The sequence below is a fragment of the Mercenaria mercenaria genome, chromosome 1 (genome assembly GCF_021730395.1).
Source record: "Mercenaria mercenaria strain notata chromosome 1, MADL_Memer_1, whole genome shotgun sequence".
In the NCBI taxonomy this organism is placed as follows: Eukaryota; Metazoa; Mollusca; class Bivalvia; order Venerida; family Veneridae; genus Mercenaria; species Mercenaria mercenaria.
The window spans coordinates 48,781,722-48,799,368 of record NC_069361.1 but is presented as its reverse complement, the minus strand read 5'-3'; the positions used below and the strand labels follow the sequence as shown (position 1 = coordinate 48,799,368).

The window sequence follows — 17,647 nt, the reverse complement described above, 5'->3', positions numbered from 1 at the left end:
GGACCATAAAGTAAAACGTTAAATGCAACTGGGTTTCCAAGCTTGACTGAAAATAAAACTCAGATCAATTACGAATGTCGACAGTGGATGAAGATGAGTCTTATCAAAATCTGCTATACTTACGTATTACATGTATTTGAATTATATTAAAAATTAAGGTTTAGGAGTATATCACCAAAACACAGAAATGTTTTATAAACAACAACATCGTTACCAGTATTTTATAGCGTGTAATATACACGCTATCATTACAAAAACTACAAAACAAGTGTCAGTATACTGATATAAACATTGAATACCGGAAAAGGACTGCCTAAAGGGGCCCCACTTCCAGACAGTTAAACGCCTTTAAAAACTCACCATTTTCAAAGAACTGTTACACATGTTCGTTTTGATGCATTTGCAATAGCGTGCGAGTGTTGAAATTTCACATAACTAGGTGGAACACAGTTTTCAGCAATTGTGTATTTTTATTTCTTTACAAATGGCATTCATCTTCAAAGGGGGACAACTTTTTTCAGAATATTTTAACTACGAGACAGTATGGAGGAACATGTAATGTTCAGGTAAAATATTGGTAACGATGTTGTTCGTTTATCAAAAATTCTGTGTTTTGGTGATATACTCCTAAATTTTAAAACCTTAATTAATAAAGACCTTCTTTTTCCCTGGCATCACAAAAACTATCTTGCCCGGGGCCAGTGCGTTCTTGTAATTTTCAAAAGGTATCATTTAAATGGTGCTTACAAAATCAACTAATCAGTGTTAGTTGTATAGTCGTACCAGAATTAATCTTTTCGGCGTAAATATCATTTGAAGATTGAATATAGTGATAAATGTGATGACCACGTAAGATTGTCGGATTTCACAAAAAGAAGCACAAGTATTTCCTTGAGAACCCAGTATGTTGGACGAAATAAAACACTGGATTAATGGGTAATTTGCACTTGTGCAAAAGATTATTTTGAATATGGCTTTAAGACTATGAAATAACAGAAGCAATAATATATTGCCATGCTTAATTGTGAACATTATCCTCCAAAACATAAAATTCCATGAAACTGACCCAAACATTTAGGCAATGCGGAGAACAAATCATGAACGGTACAAACAATATTTATGTGGTAACTATTTGATCCAACAGCACCGTAACAAGGTTTTCAGTTTATTTTACAAGATCCAGAGTTATACGCCACTCTAAATGACACCACATGTGGGTGTAGAATCTTTACAAGATATTATTTCAGAATATAATTTTACGGCCAAAATTGTATTATATTTTACCCTATATTAATTTCACGCCAAATTTAGATATATGTTTTGTTAAAAAGTTTACGACAATTCTGAAGAAAAAGTTATTTTATCTGACCTAAAATAATAAAAATCCGTCTACAAAATTTTTCACAGGCATTCCAAAAGATAATGGAAAATTAAGGTGGCAAAAAACTGCCATCACTTAACTACAATGTATCAGTTTTCATGAAACTTTTCGCGAAAATAATAAATAATAAAAGATGGAATTTAAAATGGAAAATTATGGTGGCATAAAACTGCCAAAACTTAACTACAAGGTATTAGTTTTCATGAAAAGTTTCGCAACAATGACAAAGGTGTTCATGAAAACTGAAAACTATCATGAAAACAGATAATTTTTCTATAAATGCATGATAAATATCTTAACACAAAAAGTCGCTAGTTAGTGTTTTTAACTGCCATGACATGTTAGTTAAAGTTTTTTACTTTTCATGATTTTTTTTTTGTGGTTTCGCGAAAGTTTCACGAAAACTTTCGTTAAGTATTAACTTTCGAAGAAAGCGTCTGGTTTCATGATATTTTAGTTATCGTGAAAACCACATTATTTTCCCGAAACTATCCATGCAAAACTTTCTTCAAGTAGTGTCAGTTCAGAGCACTAACTTATGTGGCATATTCTGCATACGATAACAATAAGTTTCGCAAAGTATCGAGTTTCACGAAAAACAGAATTTTTTCGCGAAAACATAAGCTTTTCACGAAAGAACTGCAAATATTAATGAAAAGATTGCGTTAGTGCCCTACGCATAGGAAACCAGATGAGTTTCGCGAAAATGGACTAAACTTTCATAAAAACGTAAAGCTTCGTGAAATAAATGTTTTCGCGAAATAAATTTTATTCCGAAAACTTTACGTTTTTCATGAAAATTGTCCATTTCGCGAACTTACTGGGTTTTTTATGAGAAGTGGCACTAACACATTATCACTTAATATTTGCAATCCTTTCGAGAAAAGCTTTATGTTTTCGCGAAAAGCTATGTTTTCGCGAATTATTCAGTTTCTGAAACGATACATTTTCGCGAATTATCTGGTTATCGTATGCAGAATATGCCACCATACTAACTGATTATTTTCGTGTTTGAATTCCTGTTTTTAATGAAATCCCAATTATCAACGTGAAAACTTCCTTTATTTTCGCGAATATTTTCATGAAAACTAACTTAAGTGGTGGCAGTTTTATGCCACGATATGCTTGCATTTGTATGTAACTTTTTATATTTTCATCAATTAAAATAATCCTTCCTTTTTCACGAAAATTGTTCAATGGCTTGATGTTCAAATTAAAAAGAATTGTTTTTAGAAGTCAAAATTGGGACTTCTATTTAAAAACATGTAAACATGATAAAATATCATAACATTTTAAAGTGATTCATAAAACCTGGAAACTGTTCTCAAAATCGACCTGAGATAGATTAGTATGAAGTATACAAAACACTTTAAAAGACAATAATTGTTTCAGGCAGAGCATAAAATAATGTTCGTTACCTTCTAAAAGATCAAGTTCTGTGATCTCTTTTTATGTGTGAAGGCCTATATTTGTAATAAACTCATTCAAACTGACTACAACCTCTTGTTTATACTGGTCAATTTCTGCTTTCTTTGCGTCAATTTCTACGTTCAGATTCTCCTTATAGCTATTAAGTTCGTCTGTAGAGTTGTTTTGTCTTTGAAACTAGTGACTTTTTTTCAGCGAGTCTTTGAATGAACTGAGATCTGCCTTTGCGTCTGCGAACGACTTTGTTACATTCTCTCCAAGGTTTCCGTAAGCATCCGCAAAGTCCTTCAATTTGTATTACATACTGTTCAAAATCGTTACCACATGTTCTTCCGTTGTCTTGATTTGTTTGATCAGACATTTTGCGATCGACTTTGTAACATTCTCTTCGTGGTTTCCGTAATCATCCGCAAAGTCCTTCATTTTGTTTTCAATACGGTTACCACATGTTCCTCCGTTGTCTTGATTTGTTTGACTAAATTTTCCACATTTATTTCCATTTTAACCATCTTTTCAAGACGTTGATCTTCACAGGGAAATTTGAGGTAAACGCATAGGTAGTCGAATGAAAACAACATTTCATAAAAGAAAACTTTGTGAGTATTCTCTACAAACGAAATTTCTAAAATACTAAGCTTATACTGAATTATTTATTTCCTGTAGAAGGACTTGAAATTGCTTAGATATTGAATTAAAGGTCTTTCTTGTTTTCGATGACAACTAATACATTAAAAATACTGTTGCATTTGTTCTGTTAATTATCATTTATGTCAAGAGTCCGCCCGCTTACCTCAATAGGGAGAGCGCAGATCTAGGAATCGCGAGGTCGTCAGTTCAATCCCCGGGCAAGGCGTATGTTCTCAATGACAAGTTGATAAAATACATTGTATCCAAAACTATTTGTCCTCCAACTCTGATTCGTGTGGGGAAGTTGGCAGTTACTTGCTGAGAACAGGTTTGTTCTACATTGTAGTACATAATCCAGGAACACTGGTAAGGTTAAATGTACGCCGTTACATAACTGAAATGTTGTTGAAAAATGGCGTTAAACCCAAAACAAAAGAGAAGAAATATTTATACGTAAATGTATGTTATTTTGGAAGGCATTGATTCATTATATATGCTGTATTCTGCTTTGCACGCTTTTCCATCCACTTTGAAAATTGGTGCTGACGCTGCAAATCTCTAAAAGTTCATCTTTGAAAATTTGATAGGACGTTTTGAATACGCATAGTTTGAATTAAGCAACCCGGGTATTGGTTGAAAAGCTTACACTCTACGACACTAAATTGAGCTTTGATCTTAGATAAACTTTGGAAGTACAGAAAAAAAAGCAAAATAATGAGTATGTTCATGAGAGGTAAGGAAATGTGCAAAGTTTCTTAGAAGCCAATTCCATTCAGGCGCATAGCTGGGACATTTTTCATAATACGCAGAGGTAATGTTGGGGTAAGGTACATGATTACTTTTTTAATGTGAGAACGGCAAATGGTGCATTTTAGCGTATATTTGAAGCATAAATAGTGCACGAATAACTTATTCTTTCTCATCTCTTTTATATAAAATGTATTGTTTTACTCGTGAATTATTGCACGTGTAAACTGTGGTTCATGTAGGCCTACATGTGTGCAAGTATTTATTCAAAACAGATGGTTCGTTTAACACACTTTCAAAATATTATGACTGGATATCATTCAAGGGATATCTCTATAAGTATACATACGATAATTGTTAAAAGGAATTTTGCCATAACTCAAGCTTTGCTATCGTGATTCTGCGCTTCGCGTATCGCCTGCCATGATGGAGAAGCGTGACACGCAAAATGACGATGGCAAAGCGCGAGATCATGATGGCAAAGTGCAAAATTAAGCAATATTCGAGATTTCACGCTTAGCCATCGTGATTTCACGTTCTGCTCTCTATGAATATGAGAAGCGCGATGCCACGACTGCGAAATGGGAGATCGCAAAATTTTAGCAATTTCGTGCTTTGCCATTCGTGTATCACCTGTGTTAGCGAAGCGTGAAGAGCGAAATAACGGTGGCGAAGCGTGAGATCACTATGGCGAAGTGCGAAATTAAGAAAATTTCGAGATTTTGCGCTTGTAATCTCGACCTTTGTCGTCATGATTTCGTGTTTCACTGTCGTGATCCAACGCTTCGCTTATCACCTGTGCACGATGAAGAAGCACAAAACGCAAAATTAAGTTTGCGAAGCGCAAGACTGCAATGGCGGAGCGCGGAATTACAGAAAATTCCCAGTTTCGCGCTTCGCCATTATGACTCGTACCTCGCCATTGTGATTTCATGCTAGCAAAATTAATGTATACAGTTAACTTCCGAAATATAACGAACACAGTTATAATAAATTTTTGGTAAAATTTTGGTTATAAGGAACAATTAAAATGTCCCTACAATGTAAAACAAAATGGTTATAGCAAACATGATTATAGAAATTATCGGTTGTAAGGAACATATTTCCATGTCCCAATGTTAAAATATACACTGAAAAAACATATATTAGGCTACTGTAACAGCGAACCAAAAATAGTCCTTTTAAGAAAATTTTTACAAGGGTTGAACATTAGCATTGGATAGACATTGTACTAACATACTCATTCATAAAACAAATATTAAAAACATAACGTGATTGCTGATATATCTCAACGACATCTAAAACCAAGTATTACACTTAACTTTTGATCTGATAGTTTTTAAGAAACTTGTTTAAGGTCTTCTGAAATATGATGCATATAATTTAGTTACTATCATGCCATTGAAAAATATGTAATCACCAATAATAAAGAAAGGAGATATTTATCTCACTGTGAACTGGATGTCACAAACTGTAATATCGTTCGACTTGCACCGGTGACATACCCGTGCAATAATTGGGTATATTTATTTAATTTCTATTTGATTTTATTATCTTCAATAATGTGACCATGGGATAATTGATAATTGTATACACTTAAGTACAATTATAAGATATATCAGATATTATATGGCGCCTGAAAATAACTTAATAACCATTATGCGTGAAAGTTACATCTGCAGTATTATATAATACATCCTATTCAAAATTTCTTTTAGGCTTGAAAGCCTCCATTTTTTTCTTCATTTTTTGATATTGTGTTATAGTTCTTTTATAGAATTTTGCCTTTTTAAACCGTTAGCCTAATATTTCACATGTTCAGGATTATTACAAAATAAGTAATTAAATAGTAGGATAGGTAACGAAATAAATTGCAAAACTGTACCTAAATTGTTAAACAGAATATGAAGTAAGCAATGATTGCGAATGAATCAACTTCCGTTGCATGATATAGACTTCTTATTGCAACGAAAGAGATTAGCCAATTTAATTGTGTATGCTTGCCAGATTTCCACTACGCAGCTGCGTATCTGCGCCTGCCATTTGTGTGGTTGTAATTTGAAATTTCCCTTGAATAATTCGGTAAACTTTTTATGTTTCGTTCATGAGAACGAATAAAAGTTCAGTCGTAGACGTGTAGCTTTTGTCACATCTGAACCTTTCAAGGAAAAACTGGTTTAAAGAAAGTGAAAGTAATGCAGAATCTGATAACATAATTGAGCCGCGCCATGAGAAAACCAACATAGCGGCGGTGCGATCCGCGCAGTCTGGTCTGGATCCATGCTGTTCGCTTTCAAACCCTATTGCCATTAGAGAAACTGTTAGCGGATGCGCATGCGCAGGCTGGTCCTGATCCATGCTGGTCGCAAAGCCACTATGTTGTTTTTCTCATGGTGCGGCTCATATGTACTGAATTAATGAACTATGAAATGTGTCTTACTTTGACAATTTCTTCAAACTATGACATGTCGCCATTAGAGTGGATTTAATGTATACATCAGGGAGTGATTTTATTTACAATGTGTTGTTTAACTTGTTGAAAATAGGGTAAGTACGAGGTTGGCATGCCGTAAACGCTGTTAAATCCCAAGTTTCCTTTTCATAGGTTACTAACCGTTCCAAGACGGTGTCCCTATTTTTAACATGTTTTCTGTCCGTCTTGTATTTTGTGTTGCGTATGTTGTCTTGTTTGTTGTTAGCGTTTCTTTCTTCTTTCATCTCACGTCCCCTATCGCCCCTCCCATCCTTTCCCTTGCATTTGCATCCACTCTCCTTTTACTGTAAGTTATTGTGCCCACCTTAATTTTGGCTGTCGGAGTCCTTAGGCGGTGCTCGATTGTTGTTTATCCTACTTGTTTGTGTGCGTTTGCGTCTGTGTGTCTTGGGCGGTGCTCTACATTGTTGATATTTGTTGTATGTTTGATTACCTATGTAAGTTAGTTATGTGTGTGTTTTTTTTGTCTTTTGTACTTGAGTGTCTGCGCTGCTTCGGTATTCGTTTTAGGGTAACTGTGATTAAGGAACATAGTATTCCCTTTTCAATATTCATCCTTATTCCACTTTCCATTTAGTACCCCCCCCCCCCCCCAAACCTCCGCCTTCTTCTACCTCATACCCCTTTCTCTCCCCTTTTTCTATATTTTGCATAAAATTAAAATGTACTTGTTGGATTTTTGAAGCAACCGTCTATAATATTTTTCCTTTACAGCTTCTTTTTGTTGAAGGCCTACTTTGCAAATATGTGGCTCTGTGGCTGTGTTTGTGGTGCTCTGTGCTTCAGAAAAATCAACCCTTACCTTTCATCTTTTTTAAATAAAGATAATTCCAACCTCGCTATTTTAGTAATATTTGTGAATCATCAGGATTCAAAAAATATTTGACGAATCTGTATTGTGCATTTACTTTCAGGTCAGAACTATGTTTTGTTCTGGTTTCGAAACTTTCAAACATTTTAGTCAAATAATCAAAACACTTCTCTTAACATAAATGATAAATAACAGAACAAATGCAACAGCATTTTTAATGTATTAGCTGTCATCAAAAACATGAAAGGCGTTTAATTCAGTATCTCAGCAATTTCAAATCCTTTTACAGAAATAAATAATTCAGCATAACCTTAGTATGTTACAACTTCCATTTGTAGAGAATATACGCAAAGATTGCTTTTATGAAATGGTGTTTTGACTGCTTCTGCGTTTATCTTTAATATTTTTAGTCTGAATTTCTCAATGAAGAGCAACTTCTTTAAAAGATGGTTAGAATGAAAATGAAATTTGGTTAAACAAATCAAGACAACGGAAGAACATGTGGAAACGATATTGAACAGTATAGAAAACAAAATGGAGGACTTTGCGGATGCTTACGAAATCCTCGAAGAGAATGTAATATAGTCGTGCGAAGACGCAAAGGTAGATTTCAGTTCATACAAGGATTCGCTGAAGATTGAAGTCACTAATTTCAAAGATAGTTTGAAAACAGAAATAAATCTTTAGAAGGCAGATATAGATACGTTAAAAAACAACGCTACAGACGAAAGTAACAGCTATAAGGAGAATCCGAATATAGAAATTGATGCAAGGAAAGTAGAAACTGACCAGTATAAACAAGAGGTTGTAGTTAGTTTAGTTTATACTAATTTGTTTTAGCTCGATTGTGATGAAAGCTTCAAGCTTATTTGAACCTCTTTCGAGTCCGCTTCCTGGAAAAACCAGTACTGGTGTCATTTGAAAACCCATGGTCGTGATCCGAGTGGGGCTCGAACCCATGACCCACGGATTGAGCGGCCGACACCTTATCCACTAGAAAACCGCTCCCCTTGTAGTCAGTTTGAGTGAGTTTATTACAAATATAGGCGTTGACATTAAAAGAGATCGAAAAACTTGATCTTTTGGAAGGTAACGGACATTATTTTATGCTCTGCCGAAACAATAATTGTATTGAAAAAAAAGTTTTGTATACTTCATTTTAATTTATCTTGTGTCGACTGCGGGAACAGTTTCCAGGTTTTATGAGTCACTATAAAATGTTATGACATTTAATCATGTTTACTACCAGTTTTAAAGTAGAAGTCTCAGTTTTGACTAAAAAAAGTTCCTATTTTCATTTAAACAACAAGCAATCTAGCAATTTTCGTATCTCAGGGGAGATAACTTTAAAATACATTTCATAATTTAAAAACGAGGTTACTCTTTTAGAATTACAAAAAAAAACAACAAAAAAAAAACAAAAAAACTAGCACCTGTTTCTTGTAAAATAAATCTTAAATCCTGTAACAGTGGTGTTTGCGGATCAAGCAGTAAAGCCAATTTTATCACATATTGTATCTTCCATATTGTGTACTTAGCATTGTTCAGATTGTTGGGTAAGTTTTATGGTTTTAGAGTACTGATGTTTACAAGTAAGCACTTCGATCTAGAATTACTTTTATTTTTTTATGGTCTTAAAGTCATATCAAAACAAACTTTTGGACAAGAGTAACTCAATCCTTAATCCAGTGTGTTTTATTCGCAAAATATTGGGGTATCTAAAGCAAATTATATTAACCTACAGCTATCAACATTCTTAATTGAAAATGTTTTGTTTTTTTTTTCAGTCAAGCTGGAAACCCGTTTGATTTTAACGATCATGGTCTTTCAAATAAAAGCAACTGCACCGGTGAACTTTTGAAGAACTGTTGGACAAAAGGAACGGCTACAACTTTTCCACAGGGAAGTTCAAAGCTCCCATGACAGGCCGTTACTATATTCCTGGTAAATTTGTTCACTATGGTATTGTCGTCGGGAAGAAAGTGCATGCTGCAAGTATTCAACGATGGGATACGGATTCGAGCAGTGGCTCGGTGTCTATAATTATCATGATTAGTGACGGAGAGGAAGTGCCTGTCCGGGAATTAGCGTGAAGCACAAATCAACGAAAATTCTTATCGCTGGAACTCGTTTGCTGGGGTTATAATAAGTTAAACATACGAAAAGCGTACAAGATTAATGGCTTAAACGTAAATTGCTCTACGAACATGCCATATTTTATTATTCATACAGTTGCATTATGAAACTAAGTAAGGATTAAAGACACTGACACAGAGAATTCTTGTGGCTTGCATAGTCATTTTACTTTTGTTTGATAAAGGACAAACATTGCTAGCCCCTTGATCTTGTAGTTCAAACCTATATGATTTATGTTGACTGCTGCAAAGCTGTTGCTGTGCTGCCATATTACACATTTTCTTGGTGAAACAACTTTCATCAAATATTCATTATCAATATTACATGATGTGAACTAAATTGTATATTACATAAAATTGTGTATACAATACAAAGGGAAAGTGGTTATTGTTGCAAACCTTTGTCTTAGTTTATCAGCTAGAGCAGCTAGGTACATGTGATGTAGATTTTGTTTTAAATCATGAAAAAAATTTCAGACTAAATGGAAATGGTACGATATTAAAACAGTTTTACCAATCTATTCAAGTGTAATAATATTTTGCTTGATTGCGGTCGGTTGTGTTCTACCATTCCAGAGCAATTATTATAAAATTAATTACTCCATTGATAATTGGTATTAAATATTAAAGAGAATGACCAAAATTTATAGATTTAATCTGCATAATAATTATAGTATTAACAGTGAATTGTTGACTATACTGTAAGTCACTGATATTGTGCTATCGTACATTACCATTGACTCTGATGACTCATTTATTATCTTTTTGTTTTTTGTGCTCTGTGCTTCCGAGAAATCTACCTTTACCTATTATCTTTTGTATCTTGTAAATGTTACTATGAAAGCTTCAACAATAAACCATTGTTGATTTTTACACATACATATTCTAAACAGTCAGCTGGGTTCAATTTATATCCTAAACTTATACACAACGATTTTGCTCAACAAAAATCAAATGTTCATTTAATAGAACATATCATGTATTTCTTTATTAGTTCTGTATTTTCATATCAGAATCACCTAGAAATTATCTTGAAATATGCATTACATTGCATACATTTATATAAAAGGAAAATCATAGAGAGTAGTTTTATAATATATATCACAACATCTACGTATTTTCTGGTCCAACATTCTCAAATATGGGTAACGAAAATGATAAAGCGTGCTATCTGTATTTGCTTCTCAATCCTGAATCCGGAACTGGGTGAGCGTTACGTCACCATCAATGCGCAGTGCATCAATATCACCAAGCGCTCTGATCCTATGGTTGAACTCCAGCATGTGTTTGTTGTTTACGGCAACCTGTGAATTAAAATCAAATTTTACTTGAGCAAAGGTTATTAGGCAGATAATCTTATACTAAGAAGCCTAGAATCTTTACAAAGTTAATAGAAATATAGCATGAAACAAAGGTGTTAATTCTTAGTTTTACCATGTATCCACGTAATGTAATTACTTAAAACATATTTTTGTTTCTCAAAAACCAAACCTATGCATTGATTAAATTATTTTCCAAATTGTTTATACAATACTGATTCTCTTAAACCAACAAATCTATATATTCAAGCAATCTTCTTTATGACTATAGAAAATTATAGATTTTAATGGTATTAGATCCAAACCCTATTAATTGAAAATTTAATTAAAACTCCTGTACATAATTACCATAAAACGGTTTCGCTCAACCAAGATTATCATTTCAAAGGACTCATTTGGCCTGAATGGAAAATAAGAGAGCTGTTTCTCCTCTCGACCCCAATCGCCATCTTTATGATTCCGTAAAACAATGTTTCGGTCACCACCGAAGTCAAATCTGGCATCAACACACATGGCGACTAATGGAGGTTCATGGCGGTTTCCTTTTTGTAGGTAAACGGTAAACCTGCAAATATATGTATTTATTATATACCTATATAGATTCTGTCAAAACTACGACTTGATTTCACAAGTTGATATGAACAGGCAGAAAAACAGTTCGTATTATTCCTTTGGTATTGTACGTTGCCGAACTACGTTCATTCAACATACATGATCTGATACAGTTCTATAGATAACGCACGTAAAAACTTACCAAATTCTTTTTTAAAATCGATAAACATTAAATATCTCGTTTGATAAGAACCCAACAAACAAAAAGGGGGATATATACATGAATGGTTCATTATAGCCATGATAACAGTAGCTAAATCTAGGATTTTTGTATTCCGTTCCCGTGGATTTTGCCAAGTCTGATCGCACTTAGACCTGGCCAAAACCCACTCGAGCCGAATACAGCATCCCAGAACAAGCTACTATTATAATAACCCTACATACCATGCTTTTATAACACATATTTCGTACAGTTAAACCTTGTTGGCTGGTATGCAAATAACTGCAGGTACTGTTAAGATTAACCAGAAGGAGCATCTTTGAGGGAAACTTATGTTCTTTTTTCACCCTTATCCTGCTTAATTTCTATAATGAACTGTCCATCACTCCATTTGGGCAGTACCATTTATTATTCGAAGGGGTGTTTACTAAAAATTTACTAACTGGAATGCGAGCAGTGCAGACCAAGATGAGACTGCATGGATGTACAGGCTCATCTTGGTCTGTACTGATCGCAAAGGCAGAATCATTCGCCGCCAGCAGGCTAAAGGGTAAAGTTGAACTGGACCAAAATTTTAATATTGGAACATACGAACAATATTCATTACTACATACAATGTATATTTTATGTAAACATAGAACTAACAAGTTTTTGTCAGATTTTTTCTCACAAATATTGAAATTTTGCGCACATGCTTTGAGATTTTTGACTTACCTGTTTGCCTTTTGGTGTGGAACTCCACAGATGAAAATTATATTATTCGGCCTGAGAAGGCCCGTCTTCCGTACAAATGGTACAGTCTGCAAAGTAGTGAAACATTGTAAGCAGCAAAGTTTGATTCAGTGTCAACTTGATATCTATAATTTGTTTACCAGAAATCAATACTGAGTGATAAGATATCTTATTTCTATCAGTTACATGTATCTTTTTTTGTTGTCATGAGCACTTTGTTCAGATTTGCTTAAGGCATTTCAACAATAATGATTCAGATATTTTCTTTTTGAAAAGCTAATTCATACAATATCACTGATTTTTGTTTATATGCTTACCATCATTTGATGGTTTCTCGGGTCTCTGCTATCGCCAAGTTCACTGGAAACGTTTCTACCACGCTGAAATGTTTTAAAATATACTTAAGATACAAAAATATTTGATTTATATTTTGTTTCTAGGTATTTAAAACATACAAAGTTCGTTCAAAAATACGTTAAACGAAATATATCAAAATTGTTTTCTTAGTTTGTGTCGTAAATAATATGACGTGTTTCAAGTATATCCATTCAATTTAGTCAAATACATACTTGCCTATGCAAATTTAACATACACACTTTATGTCGAACAAGAGAATATCTCATGCTTACATGCATACTTGCATATAAAAACACATAACTTTTCATTTGGAAAATGTTTCGCTCAAATAACAGAGAAATAATGAGTTCATACAAGACGATGGACTGGAAAAGTATTATTGGGGTGAACTATCAGTTGATCTTAAACAAAAGTAAACCATTTAATAAAATTTTTTTTATTTTAACCATACTAAAAGAGGTATGAGTGTATTTTCATACACAAATTATTAAACGCGTTTAATAAATGCAATGCAGGAATATACAAACGGTAAATTTCTTTTTATAACAAGTTGACTTCTTCCAACGAAATATCTAGATTTCTTTTTTCTTTACCTAATTTAGTCCTTATCATGCTGGACACGACTGATTCTGCCTTTGCGACCAGTGTAGATCATGATCAGCATGCGCATCCGTGCAGTCTGGTCATGATCTGCACTGGTCGCGTTTCAGTCAGTATCTTTTTGGTATGCAGCCCTTTAAACAGTTAATGGTACTGTCCAAATTAAAAGATGGACAAGTTTATTATAGAAATTAAGCAGGATAAGGGTTAAATACATTTAATTTGACCAAGTATAGTTACGAAGCGACATAACCATCACCATGTTATTACACTAGTGTAATCTAACCCTTTCCCAATCTAGCCAATGAGCTGCACTGGTCGCAAAGGCAGAATCAATCGTGTGCAGCATAGTAAGGGCTAAAATATCAAATGACATATTGTTTTACAGTTGTATTTTGTTTCCTACTTTCCGAACAAATATCCATTTGGCTCAAAAATTAGGCTTGAAATAGCCTCAAAATATGAAAAAATGAATCAAGAAATTTGTTGTGAATATAAATAGGAAATTAGAATAGAATTGACAATATGAGGTGAAATGTTTAACATTGAATGAAATTACCATACAGTATAACTTATGGTAAATTTCTGGCTAAATTTCTTGATTTAATTTCAGATAATTATGTCGATACTGTCAGATATATTAATTGAACTCGAAGGGCATCCTTTTCTCAAACGCACAAAGTAACGACAAAACAAATTTCGTCACGTTTATCTCATCCGATAATACCTAATATCCTTCCTTATGTAATGAAAAGGAAAAAAGCATTCTGTTAAAACGTGATAAATTGTGTGTTGACATTGGTGATGTTTCTATCTAGTGAATCATTACATCCAGATATTGTGAAGTAGCATCATAAAATCTATCTGCAGTCTAGTTTGATCACCTACTGTTGAAACTATAATCTAACTATTGTTGCACCGATCTGCCTAAAGTAAACAGACATGACATATGTTTTTGACTAGTTTACCTTGAGGTTCTTACTTGCTATAAACAGATAGCTGGAATACACGGACCGTTGATCAGGGTGTCCGGATGTGACCGTTTACCTGGTTGATAGTCACAATTATATATTCAAAGAAAATGTTAGTGAAGTTTCAATGGATGCCGCCATATCAATACAAGAATTATATTTAAAAAAAAAAGATAATCGGGGTTGGTGGGAATTAATATATTGAAAATGTTGGATTGCCGAATAGCCCGCGCGTTATTTATATTTGAAATGCACTTCTTGAATATTTATGATGCTTTACAAACAATTTCAAATATTCCTATGCAATTTTGAAATAATACTGCATTTCTGACACATTCGTGTAGATATACCAGCAAATAGACGGCGTTTTTTTTATTCAAAGTCGTATCAAAATCAATCAGCAAATTTTTACGGATATATAGCTGAGCTCATGACGACCGTCAGCTAAACTATTCATAAAAGGTTACACAAATTTAAAGTTCATTGTTTCATTTACTGAAACAATCACCATTCAGGTAAAACTGCAATATTACGTGACTGTATGAATACCTCTTGTCCACAGTAATTTATTGTGCTTCTCCGACAAACGTCATTTGCGACAGTATCTACAGTATCTATGTAATACTCTTTTGAAATAGTATATTGACTTTAGCCAATCAGAAGTATGCATGTATTCATTTAGTCCAGTACTGCTGTTTTGGTTGGTTGAAGAAATTATAAATTTACAACTTTTATTGTTTTTAGTAGGTCAAAAGTTGGCTTAGACAGCTACGCTGAATAACTGTTGTAAAAACACTTCCTGTTCCTTACTATATTATACAGTAGAAAAGTAGAAGATCAAACAAGGCTTGCATTACAAAGGATGAAATTCTGACGCCAAATTTAAAGTCAAAGAGCGGAAAGACACAGATAGCATCTGATACACATTCTATCGTATGGATTACAAGGGTCACATCTTTAAATAATTTACATACGGGGTACCAGGAAGGTCGGTTACGATCTCGGAATTCATCAATCATTGCTCCAGCAAAATGGCCTGCGGCTCTTGCTACTCTGTCAATATCAGCTCTCTGGTTCATGTCACCATCCTTAAACACCAGGTACAAATACAATAATATTATTTCTAAAATGAGCTTTGCTTCTATTGCCCCTATCCACCCAAAAAACAACTGAATTGTCAAAGGAAATAATGTCATGTCGAAATATACCTACATGTCTCAAAGACACACATAGAGATTAACCTTAAATTTTATATCTAAAAGGGGTAATCAATACGACACACAACACCATCGGTAACTTCATTAAAAAGGTAGTAAGTGGCAGGCTAGGTTTCATTGCTAGCAACTCCCATTTGTTCGATTCCTGTTTTCGGCTGATATTCAAGCTAGTGCTGGATTTCTTTAATTGGTATTGTTTGCAGCAACAGTCGGCTAAACTGGGTGCTGATGCGGTAAATATGACACCAGTCACGAGTTCGTCTGGAAATAAACATTTTTGTTAATTCCAGATGGGAACCTTTGCCCTCTACCTCTCAGTTTTAGTTATACTTTTACCTACATATATGTTATATATAACGCAACTATTTTTAGTTTTTACCGACAAACTTATACTTTTTAACCCACCTATCGATAGTTTTAACACATACATATACGTCTTAACCCACCACTTATAAATTTACCTACATATTTATACTATATAACCCACATTTGTAAGCTTTATCTACATACAATGTATTTTTACTTTTCAACCTGCCTATCTTTAGTTTTAACTAGACCTATTTATTCTATTTAGCAAACATATTTATAATTTTACCTATATATCAATATACTTTTAAACGCACTTATTTACAGCTTTACTTATATATTTTACACTTTTTAACAAACCAGTAGATCTGTTAAGTTGGCACCTTTAATCGTAGATCGTACATCGACAAATAAAGTTCCGCTTTGTTGATCTTGGTCCTGAAATGCGTCTTAGATTGTAGATCAATCATCTGAAATGCGTTCAGAATTGGTTGACCTGAGTCTTAGATCGTAGATTAATCATCTGAAATGCGTTCAGAATTAGTTAACATAGGTCGTAGGTCGTAGATCAACAATCTAAATTATACTGACAATTGGTTGACCTGGCTGTTATATCGTAGATCCGCCACATGAAAAAAGTTCAGAATTGGTTGACCTGGGTCGTAGATCGTAGATAAACCATCTAAATTACATTGTAAATTTGTTGGCCTTGGTCGTAGATCGTAAATTACATCTAAATCACAACCATTTTTCAATGTAATTGATGTGGTTGATCTACGATATACGACCCAGACCAAGGTCAAGCAATTCTGAACGCAGTTTAGATGATTTATCTACGATCTACGATCCAGATCAACAAATTCTGAGCGCATTTCGTACGATTGCTCTACGATATACGACCCAGGTCAACCAATTCTGAACGAATATCAGATTATTGATCTACGATCTATGATCCAGGTCAACCAACTCTGAACGCATTTCAGATGGTTGATCTACGATCTACGACCCAGGACAACCAATTCTGAAAGCATTTCGGATGGTTGATCTACGATCTACGAGCCAGGTCAACCAATTTTCATTGTAATTTATATGGTTTATCTACGATCAACGACCAAGGTCAACAAAGTAAAATTTTATTTGTTGATGTACGATCTACGAGCTATGCGCCAATTTCACAGACCTCCGACCAGTCTGTACATTTACCAACATATTTTTACGTCTTCATCCGCACATTTACACTTTTTACCTACATAATTTACTTTTTACCTACGAATTAATACATTTTACCTATATATTTTTTACCTTTTATTAACAGACTTACCATTCTGCGACGATTCCTATACGACATTTACAAAAATCTAAAGCACTGAACTGCAGTTAAAATAATAATACATAAACGTCTAATTTCAGAAACCATTTTGATGTTTAGGAAGAGAAATATGTATAGTACGTGATTATAAATTAGCCGGTATTATTTTTCCTTGTTTCTACTTCAATTAGACAGGAAATTTCATAATTCACACGGAAAAAGGTAGAATATGATATGTATAATTGATGCAGATCTAATTGTATACGTTCATGGAATAGATCGGTAAAAATAAATAACATATGCTGCAAAAATTCACAAACGATTCAACAATTAACAGTTAAAATTATTTTAAAAGCAACAATTTAAACATGTAGTTACACAAATATTTTCTTTATAGAATCCAACAAACTGGGAAATTATTGCGCAATCCACACCGCAAAC

General features: G+C 33.8%; 1 protein-coding gene across 3 annotated transcripts; it reads right to left on the bottom strand.

Annotated features, from left to right (window-relative positions):
• Positions 1-10,381: 10,381 nt before the first annotated feature.
• On the bottom strand, positions 10,382-17,358 carry LOC123538999 (galectin-3-like). Of its 3 annotated transcripts, XM_045323452.2 has the most exons (6): positions 17,219-17,358; positions 15,349-15,462; positions 12,764-12,826; positions 12,429-12,514; positions 11,291-11,507; positions 10,382-10,927 (listed from the first exon to the last, which is right to left on the bottom strand). In XM_045323452.2, the coding sequence occupies exons 1-6, from the start codon at positions 17,243-17,245 to the stop codon at positions 10,808-10,810; spliced, it is 627 nt and encodes a 208-aa protein (XP_045179387.2). In that variant the 5' UTR covers positions 17,246-17,358; the 3' UTR covers positions 10,382-10,807. The 3 variants fall into 3 exon arrangements, with proteins under 3 accessions (XP_045179387.2, XP_045179395.2, XP_045179403.2); XM_045323460.2 differs by lacking the exon at positions 12,764-12,826; XM_045323468.2 differs by lacking the exon at positions 15,349-15,462 and having other exon boundaries at positions 17,219-17,319.
• Between the last annotated feature and the right edge of the window lie 289 nt (positions 17,359-17,647).

Excerpts from the sequence above, each read along its gene's own strand:
- LOC123538999 (XM_045323452.2), bottom strand. The coding sequence starts at position 17,245 with ATGTCGTATAGGAATCGTCGCAGAATG. Across the intron at positions 12,827-15,348 it reads ACCGACCTTCCTGGTACCCC|CGTGGTAGAAACGTTTCCAG; the intron begins GTATGTAAATTA and ends AAAACATTTCAG. Across the intron at positions 11,508-12,428 it reads CCACACCAAAAGGCAAACAG|GTTTACCGTTTACCTACAAA; the intron begins GTAAGTCAAAAA and ends ATATATTTGCAG.